This window comes from Aptenodytes patagonicus, chromosome 2 (assembly GCF_965638725.1).
Source record: "Aptenodytes patagonicus chromosome 2, bAptPat1.pri.cur, whole genome shotgun sequence".
NCBI classification, from domain to species: domain Eukaryota; kingdom Metazoa; phylum Chordata; class Aves; order Sphenisciformes; family Spheniscidae; genus Aptenodytes; species Aptenodytes patagonicus.
Window position 1 is genome coordinate 118,937,289 of NC_134950.1, and position 15,442 is coordinate 118,952,730.

General features: G+C 40.3%; 1 protein-coding gene across 1 annotated transcript in view; it reads left to right on the forward strand.

Moving 5' to 3' along the window:
• The window catches only part of TRANK1 (tetratricopeptide repeat and ankyrin repeat containing 1), a 47,074-nt gene that overhangs the window by 12,241 nt on the left and 19,391 nt on the right, over window positions 1-15,442 (forward strand). The window contains exons 8-15 of the mRNA XM_076330882.1: window positions 1,309-1,476; window positions 3,303-3,461; window positions 3,846-4,097; window positions 4,953-5,129; window positions 6,704-9,583; window positions 10,197-10,396; window positions 10,865-11,002; window positions 14,803-14,943. Coding sequence (XP_076186997.1) covers window positions 1,309-1,476; window positions 3,303-3,461; window positions 3,846-4,097; window positions 4,953-5,129; window positions 6,704-9,583; window positions 10,197-10,396; window positions 10,865-11,002; window positions 14,803-14,943 — 4,115 coding nt within the window. The remainder of the gene's footprint in view (window positions 1-1,308; window positions 1,477-3,302; window positions 3,462-3,845; window positions 4,098-4,952; window positions 5,130-6,703; window positions 9,584-10,196; window positions 10,397-10,864; window positions 11,003-14,802; window positions 14,944-15,442) is intronic.

Consider the following 15,442-nt stretch of genomic DNA (forward strand, 5'->3'; position numbering starts at 1 on the left):
GTCTATCTGTCTATCTGTCTATCTTTATTAAATAAAGTTTATTTATTTATAATTACATTTATATAGTATAGATATTATACAGAGTATATATTTTATATGTATTTAAGTTTATATTTATATAGTGTGTATATTATCTATAGAGTATGTATTTTTATATATTTATTTAATAAAGTTTATTTATTTATATTTATATAGTATATATATTATATATAGAGTATATTTATAAATATATATATAAAAATAAACCCTTGTACCCATCTGTTAACAATAAATAATCCCTAAAATAGCTTGAACAGTAAAGCTTAGACAAACAAAGCAAGACATTTGTGTTAGCCTGCATCATTTTTTCCTCATCTAGGTTTTGCCTTTGGCACATGCAGTAACAGAAGCTGTGTGCTATGGTGGTGCGCCTGGGGGAAGCGTGGTGGTCTAACACTTATTTGCTCACCGTTGCTCAGTCTTCTCCTGCGTGACTTGGTGGTTTGGTGCTCCTGCACTCTCCCAGCTGTTCTGAGGGCATGGCTTATAGCAAATGTGCCTCTTTGAGGCAAGAGGAGTACAGGCAGCTGCTTGCAAGGCTGTAAAGTTTCCCCTGGTAGTGCATTGTGACATACTAAGAAGGGAGCATGTCATCTTCCAGAATATTAGATACTGTGTCACGGCTTTAAATCACCATTATATTTATTGTGTTTATGTGTGATCTGTAATACTGGTGAAATGCTATAGAGGATAGTAGTTTCTGTTGCAAGCAATGGTACCTATCGTTAGTCAAACTAGGTATCTTTGTTACAAGGCTTGTTACCAAGAAGATCCTGTTTTATGTTGCATAGGAAAGAAACTCGGTGCCTAGCTATGTATATTCATGCCCGAATATGTGAAATATTCTGGTTTATTGAGTCACCTTCCAAACAGTAGCCAAATCCCTTAGTTTTTTTCTTTATGTACAGAGCAGTTTGCCTAGAGCCTGGAGAACAGGGTTGGGGCATAAGGGAGGAGGTGAATTCCACGTACTGCCTCTGGCCTGTGAGGTGCTTGAGGCACCTCGTCACTTTGTGTTTCTGTGCTCCCATTTCCTGATTAATAATAATGAAGATAGAGTTTTAATTTTTTTGAAGGGGTTTCTTTTGGGGAAAAATACCTAATGATACCTCATTCTTATGACACTGGAAAAATTCAGGTTTTTGTTTTTTAAATTAAAATTATGCTAGAAATTGTGCCAGGAAATTAAAAATACAAAGGAAAACAGAACAAAACCCCTGAACAATGAGAATTATTCTTCCTCTAATGTTTATTCATTTAATGTTTTAGGCCAAACAGAAGATGTGATCATGCTCCTGGATTTTGGGGTTGATCCCACTGTTCCAGATGCACGGTCAAGATATGTCATAGATATCTTGAAAAAGAACAAAAACTTCGATGCTGTAAAAGCAGTCAGCAATCACATTGAGAAACACACTTCCACTGAGAAACAGAGAGGTACTACATGGACTGTGTGCTTTTCCTGTTTTAAAATTATATCCCTTAGATACAAAATTGTTTTATTTGTAATTGGTAATAATAGGTGATTTTTATGTAACTTCTCCTATGAGCTGTCACCCTGATCTCCTATCAGTCAATGATGAACATTTTGTCCTTGCCTGAAGGTGACTGCTGTCCAACATGTTCTTAGTATATCATGCAATAAGTAACTACAAGTTGCTCTAAGTTACTATAAGCCACTGGTTTTTTTCCTCACCCTTAACATGAGGCTCCCACCGCCATAGAAACTGCTTCTTTTTGATGCTTTTTCAGTTTTAACCTTTTACTTTCACTTTAGCTTTTGGAAAATGAAACATTTTGTTAAAGTATTGGTGGCATATTTAAAATGCTTTTAATAACAAAAAATATTGATAAAGGGAAGCTCTGAAGTGTTGAAAATGTGAGTGAAAAGTTGCTGACATTTTTAAAAACAAAATAGCATTTTAGTAAGAGCTCTTTGTTCACAAAGTTTTGGCCATCTTTGATCTATGTCGGTGATACGCAGCTAAAACTCCTGTATTACTTGGAAAATTTTAGCCTCTGCACATGTTAAGGGAAAAGAGTAGCAGAGCAGACTATCAGACTAAAACTATGAGAGCCTCTCATAACCAAAGCAGGGGAACTAAAATTTAGTTACACTCTTGGAGTATTGGGAAATTTCAAAGAATGTTTAAAAAAATTATTAATGATATTTCTAGGCAGTTTGCAAAGGACCTGTTGTCATACAGAAAGACACAAATCTTAATTGTCCCAGTGCTAATATGAAATTTCATGAACTGGGGTGATAAACTGGTTTCCAGTCTGCTTTTTTATAATAGCCTGTCAGTTCTGAAAAGGATTCTGATTTGTCTGGTTTGTTATCATTTTCCATTCTGAAAACTAATGTATCAGGTGTGATTGCGCAAATAATGGGAATTTCCTCTTCCACGCCAATAAATGAGAATGAGAAAACATACGAATTGTGCAATACCACCCCAGTGTGACAGTATCGAGAGTGGCTAACCCTTATGTAGTTTCTTGTCTGCCCTAACAAACGGAGCAAGCCTGAGCCGCCTGTACCGCAGTGTGGTCGGAGAGATATTAGTTGGGGCAGGAGATGGGAGCTGTCTATCCTCAGGACTGGAGGGTCTCTGCAGGATGCATCTTCGTGGCAGCATGGCACTACAGCTTGGCTGCTACTTACATTCTAGCTCTGAAAGAGACTGTAGTGGGCCACAGACATTTCCAGCAGAGGATTCAGTCGTAGGAGGCCATTTGGAGCAGCTCTTGTGGGTATCCGCATGAGAACTGACAGACTGGCCGGTGAGGCAAGATGTTTCTGCAGGACTCTCAGGTTCAGAAACTCAGGAGGTTCAGAAACTGAGGAAACTCAGCTGATCTTTTCAAGCCATGGTTTAGACTCCTATTGAAAAATAAGTCTTGTTATGTCCAGGACTTATTTTTCACAGTCCAATAAGACTGTTTTTAGTCATCTACTCTAAAAATTCTGAATAATGATATCACTGTGAGGCAGCAGTGTCCTGCCTGCATGCAGATCAACTTGTGAACTATTACAATTTTCAGCTTAGTGTATTATGGTAAAGAGTGTATTCGATGAGTGTATCAAATATCCCTTGGGATATGAAGTCTGTCACAGGACTGGCTTTGGCAGTAAGAGTTTCAGCCATCTGATTTTAACCTGCCACTACACATTTCTCAGAGCCCTGAGATATAACATATTACAGTCTTGCCCTGAAAACATGCCAGCAAGGAACTGGATTTTCAATTTCTGTAATGTTTTACAGGGGGGAATGAAAGCAGAGCCATAGCTGATACAGATTCTCTCCTGGATGTTCTTGAACAGTTCGTCCAGTTCTACAAGCTTGAAAATGGAGCACATCATAAAAATGTATTGAAGGAAGATGCAGTTAAGCGGTTTCTGAAACTGCTGTCTTCTCTGAAAGGTACAGCGAGTTCCCATTTCTCCCCTTCACGAAACTTAATCTCTGTGAAAAATGTGTTTGATGCTAACGTACTGTTTTTGCTCTCTTACCCTTCCTTCCCTTCCCTGTTTCTGCAACTGATAGTACTGGAACAATGTGCTTTTACTTATTTTTGCCGTTGTGTTTTGCACGTAGAACCACCGGGATATGCACAAAATTTCAGTATGATGAATCAAAATGTTCAAACTTACTTGGCTGTCAGCATCAGGACAGAAAGATGCAAGTGTTGCATTTTGCTGTTCTGTACTTTCAATTTAATGAGTTCATTATTCTGAAATTAGTTTACAGCGAGATTGATTTTATTATGTGGTTTGAGTAAGTTACGTTGTCTTGACTGTCTTGCAGAAATCCCTGAAGGGGTGGTTTGCAACATCTCCCATGCCTGTGCTAACAACTTCATAAAACAGTTGCTGGAGAAGCAAATGTGGCAGAAAGTTTTGCTGCTGCTAACAGGGAAAGCCAGTGGGGAAAACACCTCAGGTGGAGGACTCTTCAAAAACTGCAGTCTTTCAGATGTTGACATTGGCAACGTTATCCAACGGTGTGACAGATCGGATAAGCAAGTGCACCTCATAAGATGCTTGATTGAACGAGGAGGTGAAAAACTGTGCAATATTAATGTGTTATAATAGATCCGATATTTGATTTGGCATGTTTGGAGCAACATAGTTTCAGAAATACCAACACATGTTTTTTGTGGCTCTGTGTAAGTGCAGCAGCTTGTTGGAGTGCAGTCTGTTGGCTGTATCCACTGCGTGCGACATGGGGAAGCTAGTAAGGCTACATCGGATGAAAGATGTTTTTCAAATTAAATTTGGCTCTCAGGGCTGGTAAAAGGAAAGAGGCCAAAGATTATTGTTGCTCCTTTGCTTGTAGTTTCTTTGGTTTTTAATTTATCTGTCTTCAGCCACAATATTATCCTGGTAGAAATTGTATGCCACAGTTTTTGGGTTCAGTCTGTTGTTATGTTACAAGTAATTGACTACTTCAGTGATTTCAAAGGCATGACCAGATGCCTTTTTTTTTTTTGGCTAGTGTGGGCATCATAATTTTTCTTGTTTTGCATGAGACTTATTCCTAGGATTACTCTAGCATTTTTCATTTCATCTTATAACTTGATGTTAGCTATAAATTATGGACACACCGTCCTGCTGCGGCCTTGTGAGTGCCAGAGGTGCAAGGAGGCTTCTTGTTTTGGTCAGTGACTGACTTACTTGAAGAAGATATGTTCTGGCCTTTCTGTCTTCCTATCACAACAATGGGAGATAAGAGGAGATTCTGAAGATTTTCTTAGTCAATAACTCTTTAACAGATACATGTAAAAAGCTGACAAAAAAAAAAAAGTGGCCTGCTCAGCAGTCGGCGTACCTTCATCTGTTTAGAACTTTCTGTATTTTGCAGATCTGGCATATCAGATTTAACCCCTGATATTTTTGTGTCCTTTCACACCAGCTCTGCCAGATGGGATTGGAACCAACTCTGAAATACCATTGCAAATATGCCTCAAAAATAATTATTTTGAACTTGTATATTTGCTGCTGACCAAAGGTGCAGATCCTCAAAATGTCTCCATTGCACAAGGAGATACTCCTTTGCATGCTGCAGTTTCCATCTGTTTCAATAATAGAGGTAAGGCTTTTGTGTGCTCGGGCCTAGGGGACACAAAGGGCTCTAGCAGATGTGCACCATCCGTTTTCACAGCAACTGTTGAAAACTTCCCTATTTCTTACCTGTCTGGCCCACTGCCCCTTCTGCTGCTGTTTACTGATGTGATAGCAGAGGCAGCAGATCAGGATGTTTGACTGTGTCTCAGCCCCCAGAATTTGCAGGCCAGAGGATACGCACCAATCTTTGTTAAGCTGATGTGTTCTGCTTTCTGGTTGCAGTGGCTGGGACTGTGAGGAGAGTTAATGGCAGCTCAGGTGACCAGGGGAATCAAGCAGCTGTAATGTCTCCATCAGTTACTGTTTTGTGAACGTACTCTTGTTTAATCAAGCTGATTTAGAAGGGAAGGCTCCTCTCTGAAACCCTGTAAAATATGTACTAGGTGGGAATGAAGTAAACGGGAAGGATCTAGGAAGAAACAAAGGTAAAGGCAGAGCAATGGCAGCAGACTTTGAAGGAAATCCTACAGTGACATCTGAAATCTGTTTCCCAGTTTTTGTTCAGTTCTCAATCAAGCAAAGTTTTGTTCAGAAGAGGAGTCAGTGAGAGGACTGTAGGGCTTACATAAAAATGTAAGAAATTCAGGTAAACTATCAAATTAAGCCCCAAAGTCAGGTTTGATTTTAAATTAAGAAAAAATACATTTTTGAGTTGAAGGATTAAAATAATTTAAAATACTGAACTTACGCATTTTTAAAGCACACACATTTCATTTAATAGCTTTAGAGAGATTAAAAGCATAGATACTGCCAGTTGTAAATTTTAAATCAAAAGGTTAAGAAGTTCAATGACAATATCTTCTCTTAAGTATTTTTCAGTGTGTAAAGTTTTTGAGGTGGAATTTCTTTATAATGATTTTGGTGTGTTACTATTTTGCGGTTAGGAAATAAATGTTTCGCATATATTATCTGGTTTAAATCACATACATTATCTGGATTAAATCCAGAAAGCTGTAGAATATCTCTTTTTGGTTTTTTTTTCCCCAGAGATATATTGGACTAATCTTATTTTGTAGGAAATTGCTCTAGGGGCCTCAGATACCAGGAAATAATTGGGATTTGCCACAGATTATTTTAGTAAACCAAAGTTATCTGCAACAGGTTACTTCTGGGTGGCATATTAAAATGACTCAAATGACCCCAGAGCAGTACCCAGAGCTGCTGCTTGTCCAGGTGACCAGAGTCACCAGCCTAATGCTTGGGTACCAGTCAGGGCTGATGTTGGAAGATGAACGAATCTGTCTGCACCAGGAGGTTAAAAAAGGAATGAAACTGACTGATGCTACAGGCACAATTGCAGCACTAGGGATTTTTAAAGCTTTGCTGCCCTTGCTTTGTTTTCCCTGGATGTTAGAAAAGCTCAGTTTTGAGCCATTTCAAATAAGCATGTTTTACAAACATGAAACGTAGATTTTTCTTTTCTTTTGAAAGCAAATTGATTTTCACTTAATAGCTGCAGAAAAACAGTATTAAAAATTGTTGGCCTACAAAGCAGCCTTGTAAAGCAAGTGATTTTTTTGTATGTTCTCTTGCTTTCAGATGGCACTGGTTTAAACATCCTGAACTATCTACTTGATCTCTTTGCTTCAAGACCTTCTGACTTTCCATATCTTAATCCAAACATACAAGACAACAATGGAAATACAGTGATGCATGTTATTTTCCAGAGAGGATTTTCAAAACAGGCTAAGAGAATAATAGATTCATTGGCAAAATTTGATGTTAACTTTAATATAAAAAACAAATTAGGAAGAGATGTGAAGCATAGAATTAAAAAAAATGACCCACTGCTACTTGCCTGGAATACTGCTGCACTGGAGAAAAAGAAGTACCGGCAGGATATAGCAGGGCAGCTGGTTAAAACATCTAAGCCCATTTCAGTCTCTGAGATTTCACAGCCAAAGAGCACAGGGCGTTCTTCATCTGGGTCCTCATTAAAGGCACCATCTGGCAACGCAGCACATAATGATTTAAAACCCCCATGTTCTGTAAAGACAAAGAAAGATCAGTTGGCGAAGCAGGAAACAGAAAGAATAAATAGCCCTTTGACACTGCAGGAAAGTCTAGTGCAGGCAATCACAGCTTTAATTCAACAACTGAAGTTGGGTGATACCCTAAGAAAGGATCATCCTCTGGTACAAAAGCCATCTTCAGCTCAGACTAATTTGGAAGAAGGAAAAAGTGAGTCCTTGCAACCTTGTGGAAGCATAGCTTATCCTGAAGGAAAAGGGGATAATTGGGAGAAAAAGAAGGGAGCAGGGGAATTTAGTATGGCTCTGCCTAATGGAGAGAAGGAAGAACCACAGGAAGAGAAGGGGAAGATTCTGGATATTGAGGCGTATGTGCAGGAGTTTGATAACATGACCTGGGAAATAGAGTGCACGCCTGAAATACTGAAGACATTGGGCAGCAAAGCTGTGCCTCATTTTCTGAAAGCTAGAACTATAATGACAATTAAGCAGCTTGGCAATGGGGAATGGACTAGGGGCCTTCAGAAGCCACTGAAGCACTTGAAAGCTGATATCCAGCTGTATGAAGCCAAGTTGGGCAAAGGTGCAAGAATGCTATGGGAACTTGCGATCGACTTTTCTCCTCGTTGTAGTGAGAGTGCGGAAAAGATTATGGAGACGGAACAGACAAAAAGTCTTCCAGAAAAATCAGGCAGAGTTTACACGGAAATAATCAGAATTTGGGCCATTGTTCTCGACCACTGCAAGCTGAACCGTGTCTTAGATAATATATGTATTTCCTACAATCGTGGGTTATCCTGCATCTTGAGGAAAAAGCTCAAGGGCATAAACGAAGGACATCAGAACCACAATGTGACAACACAGAAGCGCATTCCACGTTGTTATGTTGAAGACCCAGAGGCAGAAAAATCAGAAGAACGTACCATACCTGAGTATTTCCCTCCAGCCAGTGCAGCAGAATTGGAATACAATATAATGAAATTTCACAGCTTCAGTACTAACATGGCGCTTAACATTATAAATGATGTACATTCTTGTGTGGAATACCCTTTCCGAGTTGGGGAGTTGGAGTATGCAGTAATTGATCTCAATCCAAAGCCCATGGAACCAATCATTTTAATTGGGCGAAGTGGGACAGGGAAGACGACTTGCTGCTTGTATAGGCTTTGGAAGAAATTCTATTCGTACTGGGAAAAATCCACCTTGGCAAATGGTCCTTTGCTGCAGAGGCAAACGTGGCAGCAAAGACAGTGCAGTAAGGTTGAAAAGGCTAGGTTAGAGAATGAAGAGAGTGAACTAAAACAGGACAGTGATGATTCGAGTGAGGAGCAGGTGAGCGACGAGCATGACCAGGACAGCGAGGATGAAAACGTTCCTGCGGGCACAGCTGGTGCAGAAATGAATTCATGTGACGACCATGAAGAAGACCAAAAGTGTAGCGCAGAAGCATCGAACAGGCTGGAGCACCTGCACCAGATGTTCGTGACAAAAAATCCTGTCTTGTGCCAAGAAGTTCAGAAGAATTTCATTGAACTTAGCAAGTCTTCTAAGGTAACCAGTCACTTCAAGCCTCTGGAGCGAAATGTTCACAAGCTACAAGACGTTAAAGATGAAAATTTTCCACTGTTTGTCACCTCCAAGCAGTTGTTGCTGTTACTGGATGCATCCATGCCTGACCCATTTTTTCCGAGAAACGAAGATGGAAGCCTTAAAAGAACCATTGTTGGTTGGAGTCCTCAGGAAGACTTGGTGGTACCAAATTGGCAAGACGAGGATGAAGAAGGTAATGTTGAAGCAGAATATCGTGATGATGAAGGAGCTGCAGATGCGTACTCTAGGGAAAGTGATGCTCGGACTTTTGTGACTTATGATGTATTTGCAAATGAAATATGGCCAAAAATGATAAAAGGTAAAAGCTTGTACAATCCAGCACTGGTTTGGAAAGAAATAAAATCATTTCTGAAAGGCTCTTTTGAGGCACTGAGTTGCTCTGGGGGTAAACTTACTGAAGAGCAGTACAAAAAGCTAGGCCGAAAGAGATCACCGAACTTCACAGAAGACAGGAGTGAAATCTATCACCTCTTTTGTCTTTATCAGCAGATACGATCGCAGAGAGGTTATTTTGATGAAGAAGATTTGCTGTATAATTTATCTCAAAGACTCTCAAAGCTCAGGGAGCTGCCGTGGTCCATCCATGAGTTTTATGGTGATGAGATACAGGACTTCACCCAAGCTGAGCTAGCACTGTTAATGAAATGCATCAATGACCCTAATGCCATGTTTCTAACTGGTGACACTGCCCAGAGCATAATGAAAGGAGTTGCTTTTCGTTTTAGTGATCTGAGGTCACTGTTTCATTATGCAAGCAAGAACTCCATGAACAAGAAGCAGCGTGTTAGAAAACCAAAAAGGATATATCAGTTGTACCAGAACTACAGGTCCCATTCAGGTAGAGTAACAAATTTATTTATGATTTGAACCTGTGCTCTTCAGGTGTCACTAATGATTGAAGTTTTCTACTGGCCAGTTCAAAGCATCTTTAAGCGGCCTGTTTTTTTAAGAGATCAGATGGTCAGCTTTTTCTGACATGCGAATTCTGTATTTTGACATCTCAAATGGAAAATCAAGAATGAACATTTTTTAAATTGTCATTTTTTGAACACTCGCGCTTACTGCATGTTTTGAATGTATTTGTTTGAAGGAAAACTTAACAAATAATCATACCGATTTCTGTTGTCCCATTCCCCCAAATCGCTAGACTTTGCAGCATTGGTGTACTACTTCTGCTTTTCTTACTTGTTTCTCATTTATGACCTTCATTTTGTGAGGACGCTGCTAAGCCCTTGTAGCATGCTTTCTGATCTTTACAGGCCCAAGAATGAAGTCCACTCAAAATGGCAGAAACATAAAGTGGACTTTACAGCTTCTCTCTTCTCTGACTAGTGTTTTTGTCATGATATTTCTTGATTTCAAAATTCTAACAAAATTTTTGAAAAGTGTGTTTGCGAGAGAGTATGAGACAGTGAGGCTGAAGTTTAAAATCTGTATTCTGCTTATTACAGGTATTCTCCATTTAGCATCTGGAGTGGTTGATTTGCTTCAGCATTATTTCCCAGAATCTTTTGATAGGCTTCCTAAGGACTGCGGTCTCTTTGATGGACCAAAACCTACGGTCTTGGAGTCCTGCAGTATTAGTGACCTAGCAATTCTGCTGAGGGGCAACAAAAGGAAAACACAACCCATTGAATTTGGAGCACATCAGGTTTGCTTTTCTTAGGTATACGGCTTTTTGCAGATTCTTCCAGCTCTGTTGCTAAATTATCATTTTAAATGGACTGCCCACAACTTTCTTTTTTAAGCTCTTGTATCTCACTGATAAATTATGCTTTTTAAACTTAGAAACCTTTATTGTGTTGGTTTCTGTTTCTTCTTAACACACGTCTGGCTCTTTCTGTCCTTTTTTGCATCAGGTGTTTCCTGCCCCATTCCTTTCTAACTCCAAATTTTCTTACACCAGATCTATGACTGTCTTCTCATACCATGCATTTGTCAGTCTTATAGTGGCGGCTTTGTGACCTTTTTTGCAGAGTGTGCTGGAATGTCTGTGTTAAACGGTGTCTGGTTTTGAGAAAGCTCTTCCATTATCGTGATGTTTGTGTGCTCTCTCTATGAGGCTGTTACCTTTTTTTGCTTCCTAATATGCTCTTTTCATTAATGTATTTTGTGACAGGTGGTATTAGTGGCAAATGAAACTGCAAAGGAAAAGATACCCGAGGAACTCAGTTTAGCACTTGTACTGACAGTTTATGAAGCAAAGGGGTTGGAATTTGATGATGTACTCCTTTACAACTTTTTCACAGACTCAGAGGTATTTAACTCTTACCCATTTTCTGCATTTTTTGTTAATGTCTTGATTTTACAAGTGGTCCAATTGGCTTTCCAGCGGGGGAAGGATTCATTGTTTTCTCTGAAGATGGTTGGTTTCATCACAGTAGAAAACGGAACTCATAGGATTATGAATTAACGCCTCTTCCCTTAGTGCTGCATTTCCTTCAGACTGGATGTTGCAGTTGAAGGGAGAGCCTTGGGGTTCACACAACAGCGCGCGCACACACACACATACTTCTGCTACATGCCAAGACTACTGCGCTAGCTTACAGCATGTCCCTAATACTTGCTCCCTGTTCAGGTCACAGCAGTTGATGGAGGGACACTCCATCACCCTCGCATACCCTTTATCTTACAGTGGGGTTCTGGGTTCCAAAAAAAAACCTTAGACCCCCTGCTTTGCATCACCACTCTGTTCACAGTGTGATTTTTTTGGTGTGCTAGCTCATAGACTTGAAATCATTTGTCAGCCCCAGACAAAATGAAACAGATTTTTTTTTTAATTAAAAGCTTAGTAAAACAATTATGTTTAGAATGAAAGGGTGTGTGTATGTGTTTGGGGGGAGGGGAGAGGGTGTGATCTGTAGCCATCCACAGCTTAGCTCCAGAAAACTCATTCTGGTCTAGCTTAGGAGTTGTCAGGAAACAGGATGGTCTCTATAGCAGAGACCATCGCCCATAGAATGGCCTCGGTTGAAGAAGGCTTTTTTCCTGGAGGTGTTTTGTTTTGTGTTTTTTATGTACTTCCTTTTCCCCCTTAGTGGTTCTCCAGGGAGCTCAGACCCTGCCCCTTCAGGGTTTCCTGTAACTCCAGACCTGGCAGGGGTGTGGTTCTTGAGGCTCCTCGCAAAAAACTGTCAACCACAGAAGCCTCGCTGTTGTTGCTGGAGCATCACCGAGCCCCCCCTCCCCACCCCAGCCAGGCAGTAGGCAGCATCCTTACTGAACATGCCTGCAGAGACTCGAGAATGCCCACAACAGAGTTGCCTTGCAATTAAACATTCAGTGTGAACATCTCTGTTGCAGATGCCTTCTGCCTCTAGCCCTCAAAATTGTGTCTCAGATGTGGCTTTCAGCAGATGAAAACCACAGATGTATAAAGGAAAACAGGGCAGCTTACTGGTGACTTTTCATAGAGGCTAGTAGACATTGTGATGAGGGCAGAAGGAAGGAACTTGAGGTGAATGACCTTGAATCTGGCTTACTGAGATTCGGGGACAGTGTTATAGTGGCTGTCATGATAGATTTCTCGAAGTTGATATGTTTTTGGTGATGCGAGTTGTGCTCAGAAAAACAATGAACTAATAGCAGAATCTGGAGTTGAGTGTGTTGAAGCATTCTAATTCAGCTAGACTAATGTATGTCAGGTCTGGAGAAATGTTCCCATACAATTGTTCCGTTTTCCTGTGAGTCATGAGTAATTGAGTTGATTTGAGCAGTTAAACAAACAGGCAAGAAAGCAACTTACCCTGAGGTTTCCTAGTTTTGAAAAGCTGAATTTCTGAACTGTTGTAAACACAGCAAATGTGGCTGTGTGCTGTTTGTAATGTGTTCAGTTTTCTTTCTGTTGGGCTTGAAAATGAGATTTGAAATGAGTCTTGTTTCATGAAGCATGTTTGAATGAAGACTCAAAAAGGGGAAAAACCCCAAACCCCCCAAACCCAGCAAGCTGTTGACCAAACTGGTACCATTAGCTGGTTGTCATTTTGTAATCCATGACGGGCTTAGGAGTGTTTTGACTGATGATTTATTGCAATCTTAACTTCAAAATACATTTTGCAAGAAAACCTTCCTTCATTTTTTCCCATTAAGAAGACAGTTAACCTGTATCAGATTGCTTAAAGCTCTGAACTATGTGTGTGTGTATATATATATAAAAATTAAAAAAGAGTGCTATTTCAGCCTTATTATGAATATTTTTCATTTTGTGCCAGAAACTTGGCACTATGTAATCAGGTTTCCATTAAATACCAAAAAGGGGGAAAACATAACAACTTAAAATATGCTTATGATTTTCTGGGTTGTTAGTTTTGTGTGGGATCAGGAACCTGTGGAACGGTGTGATCAGGCCCTGGCATTTTGGCATTGGTTACATGGCATGAGAGTGCACGCCACCAATCTGCTGCCACACTTAACATATGTTTAAGCATGTTTGTGCACATTTATAGAAATTTCTCACGTCATATGTCAAAGGCCAATATTGTCTGACCACGCTTTCTTAGATATTCCACATGAGTATTTTTTTGCTCATCTCTGAGCCTTCTTCCAAGGTGAGTGTGTTGGCCAGTGACATTCCACTCCCTGGCTCAGACCAGCACTAGCAATTACTGGTGTTGCACAGTGAGCTTAATACATTCATTGCATGAATGACCAGCCCTCTTGCCTGTGCACAGTGAGGGTGAGAATATATGCCTGTATGGGATACTGGTGGGTCCGCCTTCATGGCTTCAACGTTTTTGTTTTGTCCATGGCCATGCCTGCCCACTCCCCCCATCATGGTTTACATAAGCAGTGATGATGTAATCTTTGCATCTTTGCATGCCAAAGATGATGTGCCAAATGGCCCTTTCCTTAATCCATTGCCTTTTCCTGCCAAGGTGAATGATCCGGGTCCTGTTCAGAGAACTGCCTCTTCAGCGCACCATCCAAAGGACAGCAGCCACTTCCCTCTGCTTGTATGGATCCTCCTTGCTCCAAGTCTCCTTGGTGCTACAGGGACGAGGTTCGGTGAGTTGTGGGCCAGCTGGCCTACAACTCACTGAGCTTGGTGGCTGCCTGTCCTGACCTACAGGCTCGGATCTATCCAACATGTCTTAGATATCAGATTTTAGCATGACGGTTTGCAGCTCACGAGCGTTATCCCACCATCATTTACCTTTCACCCTGCCCTGGGCTGGCAGACAGCAGCCTGGCCCAGCAGACAGCACACCCCCACAGTGACTCTGCCTGTTGTGGTATTGGGGTTTGTAGGAGAATCCTCAGTCCTAGGACTAAACCTTAAGCCTCATCCATAGTGAGGGTAACCTGATTTGCTCCTTTTCCCCATAGATGGGTTATCCATTGTAGGGGTGTATCTCCAGGTTTAGCTGAAAATTTGTAGTCCACCCAAGGAGGTTTTCATGTTTAATATCAAATTTACTTATTTACATTAGGCGTTGCATGTGATCTGGATTTAGATGAGTAATACAGCAGTATCTTGAAATCACAAGACAAGCATAATATAACAATGGCAGTATACAGCAAAATCACAATACAAACATGATTCCCATTAGCAGTCCCTATATGCTCCACCATCATGATGCTGGGCATCCCCAGTCCCTGGGAAGTAATACATAGCTTGAAGCCAGCTCAAGCTGGCTTCTCTTGCACTCTTGCAAGGTTTGTTTTGTTTGTTGCTCAGTTTTTACACGCCCTAGGCCGAGCCATGTATTCGCTTCCCTCATGTTGGTCTGGCTGGCTCAGGAGGACATTACTCTCTACTAGCTATTTCAGGGAAAGTTGTTTATTCAACCTGATGACTGCCTGGTACAGCTGTGTATCTCACACAAAGGTTACCCTCCAGTACCACTTGTATTGAGATGAAGTTCAGCTTTCTTGATGAAAATTGGTGGTCAGTCTTTTCATTCTTCCCTGAGATAATACTTTTTTTTCCCGCCCATCTCCTCTGAGCCTTCTTCAGTTGTGGGGGTGTGTTGGTCCGTCACAACATATGACCTTATTTGCATACGTGGGCAGTAGTGATTGCTGCATACAAGTAACCTCATGCTCTTGACATTTTAGGCTAGCAAAGAATGGAAGATCGTTTCTTCTTATACTCCTGATTCGGATGTGCAAGTAGGAGGCAAATTGCTAATCGAAATGCCTTTAGAGGATGCTACTGGTGTGCAGAAAAGAACTCCTTTTAATGTAGAAATGTACAAGGTAAGTTTTTCATAACATTGGGAATGGGAAGGATAAACTAAATTCTTAAATCTTAGAAGTAGGGAAATGTCTTCAAGAAATACTTTCATCCTGTAGTTCCATGTTTATCAAGGTTGCTTTATCTTTTTGGTGGTTGTTCATGTTTGTATAATATAACCTTGATTTTGAAAGAGAAGATTGTGCAAATTAATTTGATAAGACAATAAAAAGTATCTGTAATAGACTTTTAGGTATATTTACAGAAGAGCTATGGTTAAAGCAAATAGCAAATCAGCTTGTCAATATTTATTATTACTTTAATCTGGTTTCAGATTGGTGTCACTACCTTAAAATTAAAGAAACTTCTTAGAATCTAGTGAGTCAGATATTTTCAGGATTGTATGGTAAAAAATCAGTAATTATATGTGCAAGTGATCAGAAGGAAAATGGACTGTCACACCTGCAGCTGCTAGATTTGCTGTAGCAGTAGTTGCATACAAATTAGCTGGACAATGGCTTA